The sequence below is a fragment of the Anabas testudineus genome, chromosome 14 (assembly GCF_900324465.2).
Source record: "Anabas testudineus chromosome 14, fAnaTes1.2, whole genome shotgun sequence".
Taxonomy (NCBI): domain Eukaryota; kingdom Metazoa; phylum Chordata; class Actinopteri; order Anabantiformes; family Anabantidae; genus Anabas; species Anabas testudineus.
The window spans coordinates 11,725,727-11,742,078 of record NC_046623.1 but is presented as its reverse complement, the minus strand read 5'-3'; the positions used below and the strand labels follow the sequence as shown (position 1 = coordinate 11,742,078).

Genomic DNA, 16,352 nt, shown 5'->3' with positions numbered 1-16,352 from the left:
GGGGGGGGAAGGGCGCTAGCAAATAATTGGCATGCTTGCAAACCTGCAGCGTCTGACAGCAACACTAGCTACTCATTATCTCCTCATTTTTTTACTTCCTATAGCACTTGAATGTAGCACCATATGAAAAACAAATGGAAAAGTTTCAGTGTGGAAAGTCTAGATCATTGCAAAAGTCTCCAAATATCAGCCAAACTCAAATACGCTGACAAATAAGTAAAGAGGAGAGAGAGTGAAGAGAGGCTAGAGTGAAAAGACAGATGGAGGTTTATGTTCAGATGATGTGCCAAAAACTGCAGTGAGCGGGTAAGTTTGGATACTGCATGCAGCACATTACACCCTAGACAATAGAGCTCCTCAGAATGTGTGCACATTTAGTGGTTTACACTCATGAGAGTGAGGTGACTGACTGACCCGAGTGCAGTTTTCCCCTCTTTTTCTACACTGTTCTTCTATTTTTTCTGTTTCTGCAACAAGCTATTCACAAACGCCCCCCTCATCTTGTAACGCCAGCCTGTTTTATTTCATTCTCGGCTTTTTGCCTTTTGGTACAAGCTACACAGACTCACTCATCACTCCTCTGCACGTCACTTTTCATGGCTGAACCGAAAAGACTGACAAGCTCACTGGCCACATGACTGCACAGACGACATTATGGCTTAGATTGTTGGACTAAATATAAACTAATAGAAAAGACAAACCTAAAAAGTATATTTAAACAAAAAGGATTGTTAATGTAAAGGAATATAGTGTATAATTATGATGGATTGTGTGTTGTTTTTCTTTCCCTGTTTTTACATAATGCAATCGTGATGTTTTAACACAACGCTTCAAACAGGTTAAAAGTTAATCTTTTATGTCAAACTGTTATATTTTATTACATCTCTATTAACCCCATTAACACGTTTGCTCTCTTTGCTGAGAAAACACAATGGCTGGTTTTTGAGAGGAGACTGTACAGACAAGTTTCTCTGTGGTTATAGGGTTGGGATTAGACTGATTATTTTAGTTGGTTGAAACTTGAGTTTGGCATCATATTATTCATCTCAAAAGCAGTTTGAGGATTCATCTGTCACTGGGACATGTCCATGAGCAGCACTTAAGGAACGATTAATTCTGAAATTAATAGCAAAACTGAATAAACTTAATTTGGTACTGTTTTGCAGATCAGGGCTCTCAGTGAAAATGACCCTGAATAAAGAAAGACATTGGTTATAAAATGTTTTCTTATCCCTGTACAGGCTGTCTGGAAACACAACCATTTAAAAGTAAAGTTTTTTTTTGGAGCTTCACACAGTTAGTTAGTTAGCTGCAGTAGTTAGTTATTGGTTATTTTAGTTATTTATCCATTTTTACTATATTTCAAGGAAGAGGATTAATTTAATTCATCATATCATTAAAAAGCATTGTTATATACTGCTAGGAAGTATGAAACAAATGTGACATAGTAAGAAACTGGGATGTTTCCATTACAATTTCATATTTTACCTGGTGTAATCAGGAAATGGGTATTAAATTGCATTGTATGCAATATGAACCCATTTTGAATTAAACTCTCAAAACCATACAAAGCTCCTTATTTATAGGCTGGTGTCATTCTGTATTTTTTAATATGCTAACAAAAGTAAAGAAATGTTACTGTTACTATTTTCTTCCTCCTTCACTACCCTGTCTGTAGCACAAGCCAAATTGGTTCCTGCTGAAAATATACATAAATGTTCCAGAAATGGGTTTAAGAGATACAGTTTTCTTTAAAAAGGGCTCAGCAATTTTCTAAAGCAGCAAAGAATTGTATTTCTAAACAAATGTTACTCGAATAAGTGGTGAGGCATTTGGAAATCAGATGTTGGGGCAGTGACGGTGACAGACTTTTTTCCAAACTGGGCTTAAGGATGAACCTGAGAAGTTGCGAAGATGACAAAAATAAACTTTTGTTCCACAAGTGTGTGAATTTATTTTCTTGTCTTTACATGTCTCTTTTGTTTACGGGAGAGTTATCTCAGTTTTTCTGAAGAAAGAAAAATGGATAGAGGAGCAGCTGTGGATATATAAAAACTGAATAGTACATTTGCTCCTCCTATAGCAGATCTGACATGCATACATTATGGCAGCAGTCTGCTTGGTTGACTCAGTGAGTGAAAAACTGGCTTATATCATGTATCTTTCTGAACTAACAGCCAGAAAAGTATTTCGATTGTTTCCTTTAATGCAGCAGGATCACATAAAACCTCTTGAAATCATCTAAACTACAGTCTAAAAGTCAGAATATGTCATCTAAGTTCCACTTTAAGTTCATGGTAGTGTTTTAAAACACTGAATTTTCCGAACTTCAGCAACACTTTTGGAAATCTAGACTTTGATAGGCAGTGATTTTGAAAACACCACTTGTATTTGTAGCTGTTCCCTGAATCATAACTGTGGTGTTTTTACATTTATAAGCAACACACTGTGTTGCCTTTTAAGGAACATAAATCCATTGCACTCGACCTACAAAGAACCATTTGTGTTTCACGATTTTCTGACAAATGCAACATGGTTTGGAGTAATGTGAAATTCAGTGGGAAGGCTGGTGGATTATGGCAATAAGAGATGGAAACAGATGTTTCTATGTAGCGTAGCACCTTTACAGCCGTAGGACAGAGTACACAAGCACTGAGAAGACCTTTGTTGTGACTTTAACTGTATTAAAGTTAAATTTATTCAGCCACTCTTCACTTAATGACCTTCCAGCTTTTTTAAGTTGATTTCTTTCAGCTTGTGGTTCTCCAGCCACCTTTTATACTTGGCTGTGCTTTTCTTGTAGCCAAATCTGGCAATGTCCACCATGAACACCCAGGCCAGTCCGTACATAACCACACCGCCAACTTTCATTATCAACGAGGTCCTTGGAGACGTGAGCTCACAGTAAAACATCACTGTGCCGACTCCCACCCGCACAGTGGCGAACAACAAAATGAAAAGCAGGTCTACTGCGTCGCCCAGCAGGCTGTCATACAGGTCCAGCTGCCGGAGGAACCAGCGGGCCTGTAGCAGGGGGTTGGTGATCTCGCTGCCAAAGATGACTGCACAAGTCTCACACCCTGATTCTCCCAGGAGCAGCGCCAGCAGGATGCCCAAGATGCTCGCAGCATGGTGGGCCAGCATGACGGGGCCCTCTGTGCGGTGGCAGACACACCAGCCGATGTCAAAGAAGAAGTAGCCGAGGCAGGTGGCCAGGGCGAAGATCTGGAGCTCCGTGTTCTCTGTCCCTGGAATAGACACACTAAGACATTACCTTGTCTGTCTGTGGCAAACTTTTTTTATTTATAATAATAATTCTTTATGACACTGATTTATTGCTACCAAATAATACAAAAACCACTGACCTGCATGTGTGAGGGGCCAGGGGCCATCTATGAAGACGACATATGCTGTCAGCAGCACTATGAGGACCCCGTGGGACAAAGTGACCAGCCGACAGTTCCACTCAGGCCCCCGCTCAGTGAAGGTACAGCGGAAGACCAAGTAGAGGCAGAACCAGCCAATCAGGCTGCAGGTGACCTCCAGTGCTGGCATTGTTGTCTCTGTGAAACAGCTGATTTAGGTTGAGTTTATGTTGTGCTGCGTTATCTTCATTCAGTGCATTTCAATCTGTACATATTTCAAAATAAAATGCATTATTTACAGTTACTGTGACTCAGTTTAAGGACACAGTCCCTGTTAAAAGAATATATAATTATTATTAAATGCTATGATTGTGAATAGATAGACAATAGATGATTAATTGCGGCTACATCCAAATTCAGTCAAATGTGATCCAGTACTTTTAGTGTGACACTATTACAAAAGTGTGACACAATTATGGAGGCTTACCTCGGTTCCTCTTCCTCTCAGTTGTCCTCAAATACGGGACACGTGTGGAAAACGACTCCAGCAGTCACACACAGCCTCGCTCTCCATCACAGTTTATGTTCCTTAAAAGGCAGAAAGTGCCTAAAGCTCAGCACAATTTAAAATAACACATGTTCACTGAGGGAAATGCCATGTGGAGTCTACTATAGACAGTTACTGCATCCGATACCCCTCCCCACCCCCCTGTTCTCAGACTTGATCCTCTTAAAGGATTACGGGCTCTACTTCTCTACAGATACGTACCTGCTTTTAGACAGGTTGGGTGATACGGCTGCAGACCTGCAGCTCTATCACATTAAAGTAAAACTAAACTCCATATTTGATCATGTTAAACCAGTCCTGATGTCTCTGCTTTGGCTCCCACTAGGAGCCAGTGCAGATTTTAGAAATATGTTTAAAGTAAAGAAACTAAAAAAGAGGTGAAGATATTCAGAGAAGCCCATCTCTTTACTTCCTGCTATGCTCGATTCCAGTTAATAACAAGATAACATTGATAAAGTTATGTGAGCTTTCCTAATTTAATAGACTCAGTCCCATTTCTATCTGTGAGGCCCTATAGTGGGCCGTGATCTGCTATTTGAAGCCCCTTGGATTTTTTTGTCAATCAAATGTAGAACTCATTTCTCGTTTGTCTACACATTATAATGACACCAAAAACAATCCTTTGCATTTTGCATTTTCAGGCTGTGGGTGGTTAAATGGAGGCAGACTGAAACATGTGATAACTCGGGATGAACAAGCACAATGAGTGAGGAAATGAGAAGGACTGAAACAGAGGATTAGGCTTTACAAACACACCCAACACATGAATCCTTGCTACATACAATGCAGGCAATAGGTTTTCACGTCACTCGGCCAGATTACAGCAGCATTACCCCCTTCCAGAGGGGCTACAACCTGATGTAACAGTGGGTTGGCCACTGATGTACAATTAAAGCAGACAAAGATATGTTATATTCATATTTTACTGAGTATATATTGTCAGATCTCAAATCTCAGTTTAACTTTCTACTTTTACTGAAAGTATTTTGTAAAGCGTAACTTGTGCAAATACAATCTCTAAATGACATTGACCCCTGTAAATATACAGCCACTGAATGATGAAACACAATAATATTAATAGCAAAGTTGAGGCAAAATAATGAGCAAGAGCAACAGTGGAAGGAAAGGTGGGATTGTGCTGTTCAATCTCCGGTACAGCAGGTGGCACCATCACAATATGAATAATAGAGCAGAAAGAAGAAGAAGAAGAAGAACTGTAACGGAAGTAGAACTTTTCTCTTCCGGGAGTAGGGTCATTTAAGGTAAATAAACACTCGATGGTGACATTGAAATAAATTATTGTTATTTAAACTGGTTCTTTTTGACAAAAGCTAGTTTATCACGATTTGGAACACTTTACAACACCAAGAGTACAAGGGAACAAAGGTAATGTCACCTTTGCGTTGGCTAGATATAAAAAGCAGACATAGAGCACGTGGCGAAACTGTGTTCAAATTACTCATAGTTAATTTTTCCGTGCGTATTATAAAATGTACATTTTTAAGTAGAGCATTTTATTTTAATGAATTCACATCACGCTGAGCTGTTTTCCAATTCGGCTTTAATCAGATATAACAACCATTACTCAATTTAATATAATTCTAGCTGCAAAACAATAATGTCTTAATTGTGTTTCCAAACCTAAGATAGCATTAATTTGAAAGATTGAGTGAACGTCATCTGGAGGTGTTGAATTTTCTAGTTCTACACCTAAAACTAAACGGTATTTAAAATAACATAGTCAGATGAATTGTGCTCTTTAAAGGTGTTATTATGATTCATGAATGTTAAGGGTTTTCTTATTATTTAGGTTAGCATGTTCATTATTTGCAATTTATTTCAAACCTTTTTAACTATATCAAATGATCTAAGTATTTTATTTCAAAAAAAAAAAAAAAAAAAAATATATATATATATATATATATATATATATATAAGTTATATAAACGTTTATAATAAAGGAAAAAAAATACTACTCATCTACTCAACAATAGGTTGTTTTCATGAATGTTACAATATAAAGGTACATTGGTTAAATTTAACTAGTTGTTATGCCCTTTCTTGTCTGTTTCTACAGGATGGCTTTTCCATGTGTCCATCTCTGCTCCCGACATGTGAGCAGGGGGCTTCAAGTCTGTGGTTATGCAACTCTCAGTAAAGCATCCAGACCTCAGGATCAAAGCAGCAATGGTCCAGTTTTTCAGTACGTTGGCCAGCACAAGCAGCCCAGCCACAAAGTGTTTGTATGGGGCTTTAGTTTCACTGGTGCTCTGGGCATCCCCAGCTTTGTGGTGCCGGACAGCGGTTGGAAGAAGCCCCGCAAATACCAGCTCACTCCTTATCGCCTGGAGACTGCAGAGCAGGTAAAATAATCTATGGAAAACTGTATTTTTCTATAGGTCTTGACTGGAAAGTTTATAATAAAGGAAGGATTTTGGACAGTGAGAGTATGCCAGAGAAATAAAAAAGCAAATGTACTGGTGCCACTGTTTTGTAACATGTAAGATGTTACAATTACGGAGGAATGAAACTAAAGCCACATAGAGTAGTGGAAGCTGGGCTAAGGGCAGGGTTTCACGCCTAGAAAGAGTACAACAGATGCGGCATTTGCGCTTAGGATGCTGATGGAGAAGCACAGAGATGGGCAAAGGGAGTTGCATTGTGTCTTTGTAGATCTAGAGAAAGAATAGGGTGCTGAGAGAAGAGCTTTGGTAATGGGTGAGGAAGTCTAGAGTGACAGAGAAGTATGTCAGAGTAGTGCAGGACACCTATGAGAGCTGTAAGACAGTGGTGAGGTGTGTTGTAGGTGTGACAGAAGATTTCAAGGAGGAGGTGCGTCTGCATCAAGGATTGGCATTAAGCCCCTTCTTGTTTGCTCTGGTGATGGACAGGCTGACAGATGAGGTTAGACAGGAACCTCCATGGACTCTGATGTTCGAGGATGACATTGTGATCTATGGTGAGAGCAGGGACCAGGTGGAGGAAGTAAAGAAGGTACAGGACGTTAAGTATTTAGGGTCAGTGGGTCAGAGCAGTGGAGAGTGTGGAAAATAGGTGAAGAGGCATGTGCAAGCAGGATGGAGAAAAGTGTCAGGAGTGATGTGTGATAAGAGAAGATCAGTGAGAATGAAAGGAAAGGTGTTGAAGACGGTGGTGAGACCAGTGATGCTGTAAGGGTAAGAGACAGTGACACTGAAGAAAAGACAGGAGGCAGAGCTGGAGGTAACAGAGCTGAAGATGTTGATGAAGAGGATGGATAGGATCGGGAATGAGTCCATCAGATGTCAGAGAGGCCACACTGAGGTGGTTTGGACATGTTCAGAGGAGAGATTGAGAACATATTGTTAAATGGATGCTGAGTTTGGAGCTGCCAGGCAGAAGGTGCAGACTAAAAGACTAAAGAGGAGATTTATGGATGTAGTGAGAGAGGACATGAAGCTAGTTGGTGTAAGAGAAGAGGATGCAGAGGATGCAGAGCATAGGGTTAAATGCAGGCAGATGATTTGCTGTGGCGACATCTTAAAGGGAACAGCTGAAAGGAAAAGAATACGTTTTGATGTATTATTTAAGTTTAGATTTATTTTTTTAGAGGAGCATTAAATTTAACTTGCTGGTCAGGGATTTTAATTAGTACGTGTAGATATAATATTACACACAGTCCAGCTATGGAGTATAACTCATTACTTCTGTAATTATGAACCATATTAGAATGAAAGAAGAAAGCTACTAACGTTGTTACACTTTTCAGTAAAGTAAATCTAATATTAACATAAAATTAATTTATCTGAATTAGTCTGCTGGAAGACATACAGTCAAGAACAATCTACAATAACTTATTGGTGTCTTCAGTCTTTTCATGGTCAGACAAAACTGAATGTTTTGCATAACTGTGATGATCTGATAAAATTAATATAGTTAGATATAGTCTACACTCTAAAATGTCAATTAAGTGGTTAGACAGTTTAATTGTTTTTGTCTATACTCAAAAGTAGCTGTTCCTCTCAAACATTATTCTTATTGTAAAACACGTTGGAATTGTTTGTGAAGTTTAACTCTTCCCCTGTTGTAGATCACTTCAGCTGCTTGTGGTTATGGTTTCACTCTCATTGCCTCTTCGACCAAAGATCTATCCAAGCTATGGGGTATGGGTCTGAATAAGGACTCTCAGTTAGGATTCCAACGCACCCAGCAAAGCCGGCGTAAGTAAAACCTGTTCATTAATACAAATACTCTATAGCAGGCGGTGGTATTTCAACAAATCGCTTATAAACACATCCAGCCACCTATTTCTGAGCTTGTCAATACTAAAATCAAAGCTTAAAGGAAACTGAATTATCCTTAACGTTTCTTAGATGAGGAGGTTGTGATTTCAACTTTCAGCTTGTCTGCCCTCAAGTTGCTGAGGGCTGAGTGTCACTTTTTCACTCTAATGTGCTTTTACATCAATCAACATAGACATTTTGCAGCATTAATTGTTAAAACCATGCATTTATAGGGTTCTGCTGCTCATAAACAGTCAAACATGCTCTATATTTCAGTGCAGGTGCACAGTTTTTTCCACACTATTGTTGCCTTGAAAGCAGGTTGATGAATTTCAACATGTTAATTCCAGCTATTGTCAAATGCAACCAAATAATAGTAGAACCCACAAAAAAGCACCATCCACTGGTCAGAAACAGAAAGCATAAAGGACAAAGGAATTGCTACAGGAAGCAAAATGATTCCCAAAAATCTTTGTCTGAAAAAGACATCATTGCTTTTCTACCCTGTCCAGTTCACTGATAATGTATTTCATCTTGAATATATATAGAGAGTCTTGTCATGAGTTGTACACATAATGACATGAGCATGGTGTAAATAATTTGGTGTCTCCACGTCTTGTTGGTCGTTTACCTCACAATGATGTATAACCTGACACAGTGCAGCATGTTCCCTGCCTGACATTTCTTCCTCTTTTGTTGTCCTGTCTGTAGATCAGAGTTATGACTTTGTTTTGGAGCCGTCCCCTGTAGCTCTGCCGCTTGTCGAGCCTCTGCAGACCAGAGTGCTACAGGTTGCATGTGGCCGGGCTCATTCCCTGGTCCTCACTGATCAGGAGGGGGGTAAGAGACTCACATCTAGTAGTGAGTAAACAAATAAATATAATAATTGACAAAAGTAATTGTTCTGTTTTGCTTTCACAAGTTTTCAGCATGGGCAACAATTCATACGGCCAGTGTGGAAGGCAGATAGTTGAAGATGAAGTCTACAGGTGAGCTCACACAACGGAGTGATGTTGCTACCTAGCTTTTTCCCTACTTTTCATTTTAATTGGTATTTTATTTATCATTTGGTATATTTCATCATTTCTGCAGGCTAATAAGATTATCATTCACATTTGTTTTCAAAGTCAACAGTGTTTTTAGGGGTCTTTAACATTAAGCATGGTGGTGCTTATTTGAGGTTAGGAGCACGAACGTGATAAAAAAGCTAAACTCAAGGTTAAGTTACCTTCACTTAGCTATTCTCACAGTGTCATTCAGCTCATGGGCACTTGGATCTGTTGTTTACTTGTGACTTATGTTCTTGCAAATGCAAGTGGGTGGTTAAAAGGAGGCTGAGAGAGACAGTTGTGACCTCTGTTGGAGATGCAGCTGTCACCGAGTGATGGATTGGTTATTTCTCTGTCTCATGTTCAAACAGCGGCAGTCACGTCATTCACAAGATAAAAGGCTTCAGCAGCAGGGTCGTCCAGGTGAGTGCTGTCTTTTCCTGAGCTGTGATGACAGATGGTTTTTGTTGTAGAACATCTCCTTCCCTCATCCCCTCGACCTTTGGGGTGCACTTACAGCCAGATCGTGTTCAGGTACAAATTAGCTGAATTACACTAGCAACTGCCTGGTATACAGATTAATTTGTTATTTGGCTCTACTTGTACACTAATCACTATTTCTCAGAACTTTGTAGCTCATTTGTGCCACATTTATTCCTGCATTGACTCATCCACGCTGCTTTAACAAGTTTAATAGCTGTATCCTGGATTATTTAACATCGACACTAATGTGCCTAAGATAAATGTGAATAAATGTGAATGTGTGTGCAGATATGTTACTGTGTGCAACTCTTTACTAACTTTACTTTTACTTTCCTGATTGTATTTTCCAGGTGGCATGTGGGCAGGATCACAGCCTGTTCCTTACTGAGACAGGAAAGGTTTTTGCATGTGGATGGGGTGCAGATGGACAGACGGGTTGGTGCGCTTGACAGTTCACACACATTTTTGCCCCCTTTACCTGGGAGTGCAGATGAAAAGAAAATTCTCTGCTATTCTCTGCTACATTTTCCTATTCTACCCAGTAACCATGGTATTTTGCATCCACTCCAAAACATGTCAGAAGATATGTTTCTTTGTTTCTCCAATGATCCAGGATTTACTCTTGATTAGCTCAACTTAAGACACATGGAGCATTTCTTAATTTTAATAGATTTGTACTTTCTTATTCCTTTCATGTCCAAAATTTAGCAGTTTGATCATTCTTGTTCCTTGTCTTCCAGGTCTGGGGCATCATAACATGTGCTCCAGTCCAGTGGAAGTAGGAGGGGACCTGGCAGGTGTGGAGGTGCAGCATATCAGCACATACGGAGACTGTAGTCTGGCTGTGTCAAGAGATGGAGAGCTGTACGGATGGGGCAACTCTGAATACCTGCAGCTAGCATTAGTCACTGAGTCCACACAGGTAAAGAGAACTAACATATCATCCACCAGTTAGACATGCTGAGAGATGGCAATAAATCTAATGGAAAGAAAGATATTAGCATCATACAGAGTCCTCTGAAACTCTGAAATGCTGTCTTACTTTTGATATATAAACTTCTGTATGTCAGCTCTTTTAGTACAGAGGGTTGTGTTACTGTATTACTAAGGGCGTCTTGCTGGCTCTGTTGGGTTCTATTTCCACCTGTCTGTCATGTGTCCAGGCTGTCAGAATGTCTCTATCTCACTGCTCGGTTCACAGCAGTCACATGTTAAATGCACAAGGTATAATGTTTCAACATTTCGGGGCCATAAGAAAAAGAAATGAAAGTATTCAGTGGGTGTCATAAAAGCACATTTGAGGTGCATGTTGATAAAATCTGATCATTTGCTCAATCAGAGACATCTGTATTAGACTGGGGCAAATTTCATTCATAAAAATGTCACACAAGGGTAAAAAGAAGTTCCATGTCCCACAGATTTAAGATCTATATGCCCACCCATCCATCTATTATCTCAACTACTGGGTGCTGGAGCTAATCCCAGCTGTCACTGGATGAGTGGCAGGGCACATCCTGGACAGGTTGGTATACCAGTAAGTGAAAATATAGATAAAACAGAGCTTCAGCTTAATTAATTGCTGTATGTTTTGCATGTGAAGTACATATTGCTGCTAATACCTTTGTCCATTTACTTTTTTAGACTGTAGTATTTCTGTAGTCATCTGCACAAAGAACTTACGTAAATGAAAACTTAGAACTTAGTAAATGAAAAACACATTGTCAAACATCTCACATCTGACACAAGGTTAAAGATTAAAATAAATTAAATGTCAAACTGAACATTTATTCTAACCTTTATTCAGATTTTTCCTTTATTTTAGTTGATTAATAAAAGGTTTTGTCTCCTGAGGCGAAAGGCCAGTGACTGAATTTTGCCATATTTCAAGCAAGAGAAAACCAAATACTACATATAGTAAATGAATTATATTACTTGGGAATAAAACATGAATTAGCAGCAAACCTATTCAGAAACAGTTTCATCTCACTTTAATCTCATTTAACTAAATTTTATTCTTTTTTCAGATCAACTCTCCTCGACATCTTCCTCTAAAAGGCTGTGGAAAGGTGGTCCAGGCGGCATGTGGAGGCACACAGGTGGCCATTCTCAATGGTCAGTTTCTACAAATACAGTTCATGTACTGTTTACATTTGGTGGTTGGATTCAGGGGCTTTTAGGATTATAGACAAACCTTCTGACCTAATGTTTTAGAGGGAGGACTTCAATGAAGTTATGTTATCAATTCGGTGTCAAACCAGTGACTCCACATACTGCCTCTTGGTGGCATCACAGATCACGTTTTAATGTTGAAATGTTTCTGTTTAACACTGAAATGTAAAACAAAACAGACCACAGTGCTTATGGGTGTGAGGGTGTTTAACTTCAACTTCTCACTGAGTGCTTGTAACCTCACGTAGCTGTCATTTCTGTGTCTTATTATTTTCATTATCGAGTCCATTTGTATTTGTATTCAGCCTCTTAACTTATAGTCACATCAGTTGTTTCATCATACTGATATGTAAATATCAGCTAAAGACTATCTGTGTGTGTGCATCTTTTCAGAAAATGGAGAGGTGTTCGTTTGGGGATATGGCATTCTTGGAAAGGGTCCAAAGTTATCAGAATCTTCAGTCCCAGAGAAGATTCCTCCCACGCTGTTTGGACGCTCAGAGTTCAACCCATCCGTCGCCGTCACCAGGATCAGGTGTGGCCTCAACCATTTTGCTGCTGTAACAGGTAAGAATGTGGTCCTTGTTGCTTTAAGAGTGTCCCCAAGCACAAAAACCCTTAATACATTTTCTACTCATTTAAATCTGTACTAGCTGAGATCTCGGTGTCGGCAGCAGACCAGGTTTACTGATGCCTCTAAATATCTTGATATTATTTATTTCTTTTTTTTCCTGAGCCCTTTTGTCTCCCACAAGAAAACACATAACACATAAAACACAAAACTCATAAACGGCAAAGTTATTGTACCTTCCTCATCCAGTTTGAAGTACTAAAAGCGAGGTGCAGATGTCTAGGGAAGCACTTTACTATGGAGTCAGGTAATTTAGTGACGGAACAAAAACCCTGTTTTTATCTCTAAAGCAAGAAAAGACTGAAAGAAGCTTCTCTTCAGGGAGTGGATGACGTGAAATGAAAATCCCTTTCAGCCAGTTTTTATTAGTCAGACTCAAACTTCTAAACCAGCCAACAGTACTGAAAGTCATGACAGAAGTATTTGTAGTCTGTATCCGGGCAATTACCTTAAAAGGCACTTTTCAAAAGTTGATTATCTCATTAATGTTGTAAAGATTGTACAATTAATGCTAGAGAATATAGTATATTATATTATCAGTCCTTTTTCTTTTGATTGTGATCAGTAATAGTCTGTCCCATCAGTAAAATTTCATTTCTTACTGGGCACACTCTGAGGAGAACCTGTGAAGGCAGCATTTACCATTGACCATGAAAAAAATTGAAAAAAGAAATTAAAAACGTCATCATTGTGATTTCATTAAATCTCTTTCTAAATTAGCTATTAGCAAATTACCCATTTTCTTAGTAGAACATATGTAGTTGTTAATATAAGAACCTTCTTATTTTCTTCTTTTTATCGTATCCTGTGTGTCTCAAAGATCATGCTAGTAAAAGGTAGAACTTGTTCCAGACTGCAGCTGCTTTTTCCTGAGGCTCAGCAGGTGCTGAGGCCCACAGCGTGCTCATATTTGATGGTTGCGTTGCAGATCGAGGCGAGCTCTTCGTCTGGGGGAAGAATGTGAGAGGTTGTTTGGGCATTGGGAAGAGAGATGACCAGTACTTCCCGTGGCGAGTAAGACAACACTGATTCAATATTAGTCATGCAAACAAAAAGTCAAACATGTAGCTGATATACTGTGTAAAGGAAAAAGCAAAGCAAACATTTTCCCTGCAACATGTTCCTTAAAATAGAATTATTTGCTAATAAACTGTATGTTTTTGTATCAAAAAGTGAATTTTCTGTATACAAATTGGCACAAGGTTGCTTAAGTAATCTCCCCCTTTTGTATGTAAGTTTTACAGACTTACACTAGCTTGTCCCCACGGGACATTTTAACATTTGACATTTCAAGGTGCACTCCTTCTCAATGTGGCACAGTGTGAAATCCCATGGTCACTTGTAGAGACTGTCAGAACCAGAAAGAAAATAATCTCTCCTTCTACCATCACTGTATGTAGCAGTGCAGACAGTGCCAGAGTTTTCCTTGTGCCCATTAGCAAGGTTACTAAAACAGGAATTAAACCAAGTGTGCTTTACTTTCCTCTTGTAAGCCCAGTTTCTCTGTGTGATTTTCTGTCAGGTGACTGTGCCAGGTCAAGTGGTGGACGTAGCATGTGGTGTTGACCACATGGTGGCGCTGGTGAAATCCCTCTTGTGAGCTCTTGTTTTTCCCAGCAGTGGATGAAAGGCTGGACGTTTGGCTGAGCACCCCACCCTCCGCCTCCTCCTCGACCCTCTGTCGCCTCAGCAAACTGATCGTGGCTGCTCTCGAGTCTTGAAGCCAGCTGCTCTCCACAGGCGATGGACCCTCGTGTTCCTCCGTCCTGCTGTGACGTCAAGCTGTGAGCAGGGCAGTCGATTCTGCTGCAAAGTATCACTGACACAGATCACTTTATCCTGCATGAAGGTCAAATGACTTGGACAGTTTAGGTTTATTACAACTTCAGCTGATGAAACGATTTAGTCACTTTTCAGAAACTGTGTAAAACTGTGGACCAATGCAAATAGTTTTCTGGTTGGAGCTTCTTCTCCCTGCTCGATGTTTCTTAACATCATGAACTGCGTGTCTTTTGGCTTTTGGACTGTGGCACTTGAATCATTTAAACTATTTACATCTTTATTATAAACAGTTATCATTATTAGGATAATGCAGTATCCACCACATTTATTAGAGAGATCTGGCAACAATAAAGAGTTTATTTTTAGTGAGTACAATTTAACATAACTAGCTGAAATGAAGACCCAAACTACTATAACACTATGAAATTATGTTGCTTTTCCATCTGGGATGTTGTTGATTTGCCACAACACAAGCATGTTTACAGTGACAGAAAAGTGCTCAGTGAATAAAGTGATTCACTGTGGAATAAACAGACTCTTGCGGTTTGGGATTATTGCAAACAGTGTGTTGTGGCAATTCAGATCTCTGCAGGCCTATGAAATGTTTGTACAACATTGTAGTGTTTGAAAAGCCAGTGACAGCAAAACAATCCACAAAAAACGATTATGTCTCTTTGCAAATGGCAAATAGAGGTGAAGGCACTTTGCCAAAAACATGATGAACAGCAGGTAACATTTTCAATTTGTTTAGTTTTTTCTGTCATGTGCTTTATTCCCCATTTATGTAGATGGTAGGAAAGATGAACCTAGACTTTCCAAACTGTTCTATTACCCATCATACAGTATGTAATGGAGAAAATGGCACTTATTATGAAAATAAATTATTTTTATTTAACACATCACTTGTATATGAATTCATACATTTTGCAATTTTGCTCTAATTAGAGTAAAAATAATAAGTCTGCAATGGAAGTTTCCTTATATCTTTCTAAATACCAATGAGAAAACCTTACAATAATAAGTAAGACTGACTTCTGAAAATCAGTTTTATTTATTCCCTGTCCCTGACTTTTAATAAGTGCACAACAGGTCTGCTGACCATGTAGAAATGTACAGTTTGTCTGTGAAAATTATCCAGTAATGAATGAAGAAGGAATATTTATTTGTGTTTAAGTGGAGCAGTTCTTTCAGGGCTGTTGCTCTACTGATTTTAAATTCAGCTAACTGAAATAACACACGGCAGGTTGTAGCCCCTGTAATTAATGTAGGTTAAGTATAGACACTGTTAAGAAACAGCAGCCTGTTGAGTAAATTGAAACGTGTTTAAGATTTCTTTTGATTGAACTTTGCAGCTGCCTAAAGCTGAACTTGAGTCTAACTTTGATTTGATGAAACTGACTGCCGACTGTAACAGGTGGAGTTTAATTCTTATAGTTCTTATAGTGAGTGTAGCTGGAGTCGGTGAGACTGCGCGGGTTTGTTCTGTTGTGCTGTTTCCCATTTAGCTTTTTTATTCTGGCCATTCATCACTGTGACAGCTCAAGAGCTCTGAGAGCGTATGGAAATGTATTTATGACGACACTTCTGAGTGAGCATAAAACATAGCACCTGTGATATTATCCTGCAACACATGATGTGAGAACACACACACACACACACACAGTGTAGTTTATTCACATTTTCTCCACGTCTTTCATCACTTTTTGAGAACAACATTAATAGAATTTGCCAACACGCTAAGAGAGCAAAGCTTAATTTGTAGTTAAACCTTAACACATTTGACTCTATTCTCTTATCTGTAACGAGGAAAGCACCAACTGCTCATTCAGGTCAGCTTTTACAATTCTCCTGATTATTGTCAGCATCTACTGGAATTGCACCCTTAATTCTGCCTTTGTATTCTGTGCTTAGAAATCCGCTCAGTGGAGCAAAAAATGGAGCATTAAAGTAAAGAACTAAAGGCATCCACAAGAGTTGATCTTCTAGGAAGAATAATTAAGTGTCTTGTGGAGGATTTGACCACTAGTACCACTGCAGAGCGAT

The 16,352-nt window shown here is 39.2% G+C and overlaps 2 protein-coding genes across 3 annotated transcripts; one reads left to right on the top strand and one right to left on the bottom strand.

Moving 5' to 3' along the window:
- Positions 1-2,715: 2,715 nt before the first annotated feature.
- Positions 2,716-3,555, bottom strand: tlcd5b (TLC domain containing 5b). The gene is made up of 2 exons (XM_026372821.1): positions 3,366-3,555; positions 2,716-3,248 (listed from the first exon to the last, which is right to left on the bottom strand). Exons 1-2 carry the CDS (start codon positions 3,553-3,555, stop codon positions 2,716-2,718), a joined length of 723 nt encoding a protein of 240 aa, XP_026228606.1.
- A 1,599-nt stretch (positions 3,556-5,154) lies between these two features.
- rcc1l (RCC1 like) lies at positions 5,155-15,215 on the top strand. 2 transcript variants are annotated; one of them, XM_026373070.1, is made up of 12 exons: positions 5,155-5,195; positions 6,011-6,296; positions 8,003-8,132; positions 8,907-9,035; positions 9,118-9,184; positions 9,616-9,667; positions 10,078-10,162; positions 10,468-10,649; positions 11,752-11,839; positions 12,290-12,463; positions 13,456-13,541; positions 14,050-15,215. In XM_026373070.1, exons 2-12 carry the CDS (start codon positions 6,012-6,014, stop codon positions 14,125-14,127), a joined length of 1,356 nt encoding a protein of 451 aa, XP_026228855.1. In that variant the 5' UTR covers positions 5,155-5,195; position 6,011; the 3' UTR covers positions 14,128-15,215. The 2 variants fall into 2 exon arrangements, with proteins under 2 accessions (XP_026228855.1, XP_026228853.1); XM_026373068.1 differs by having other exon boundaries at positions 5,185-5,319.
- Positions 15,216-16,352: the final 1,137 nt, after the last annotated feature.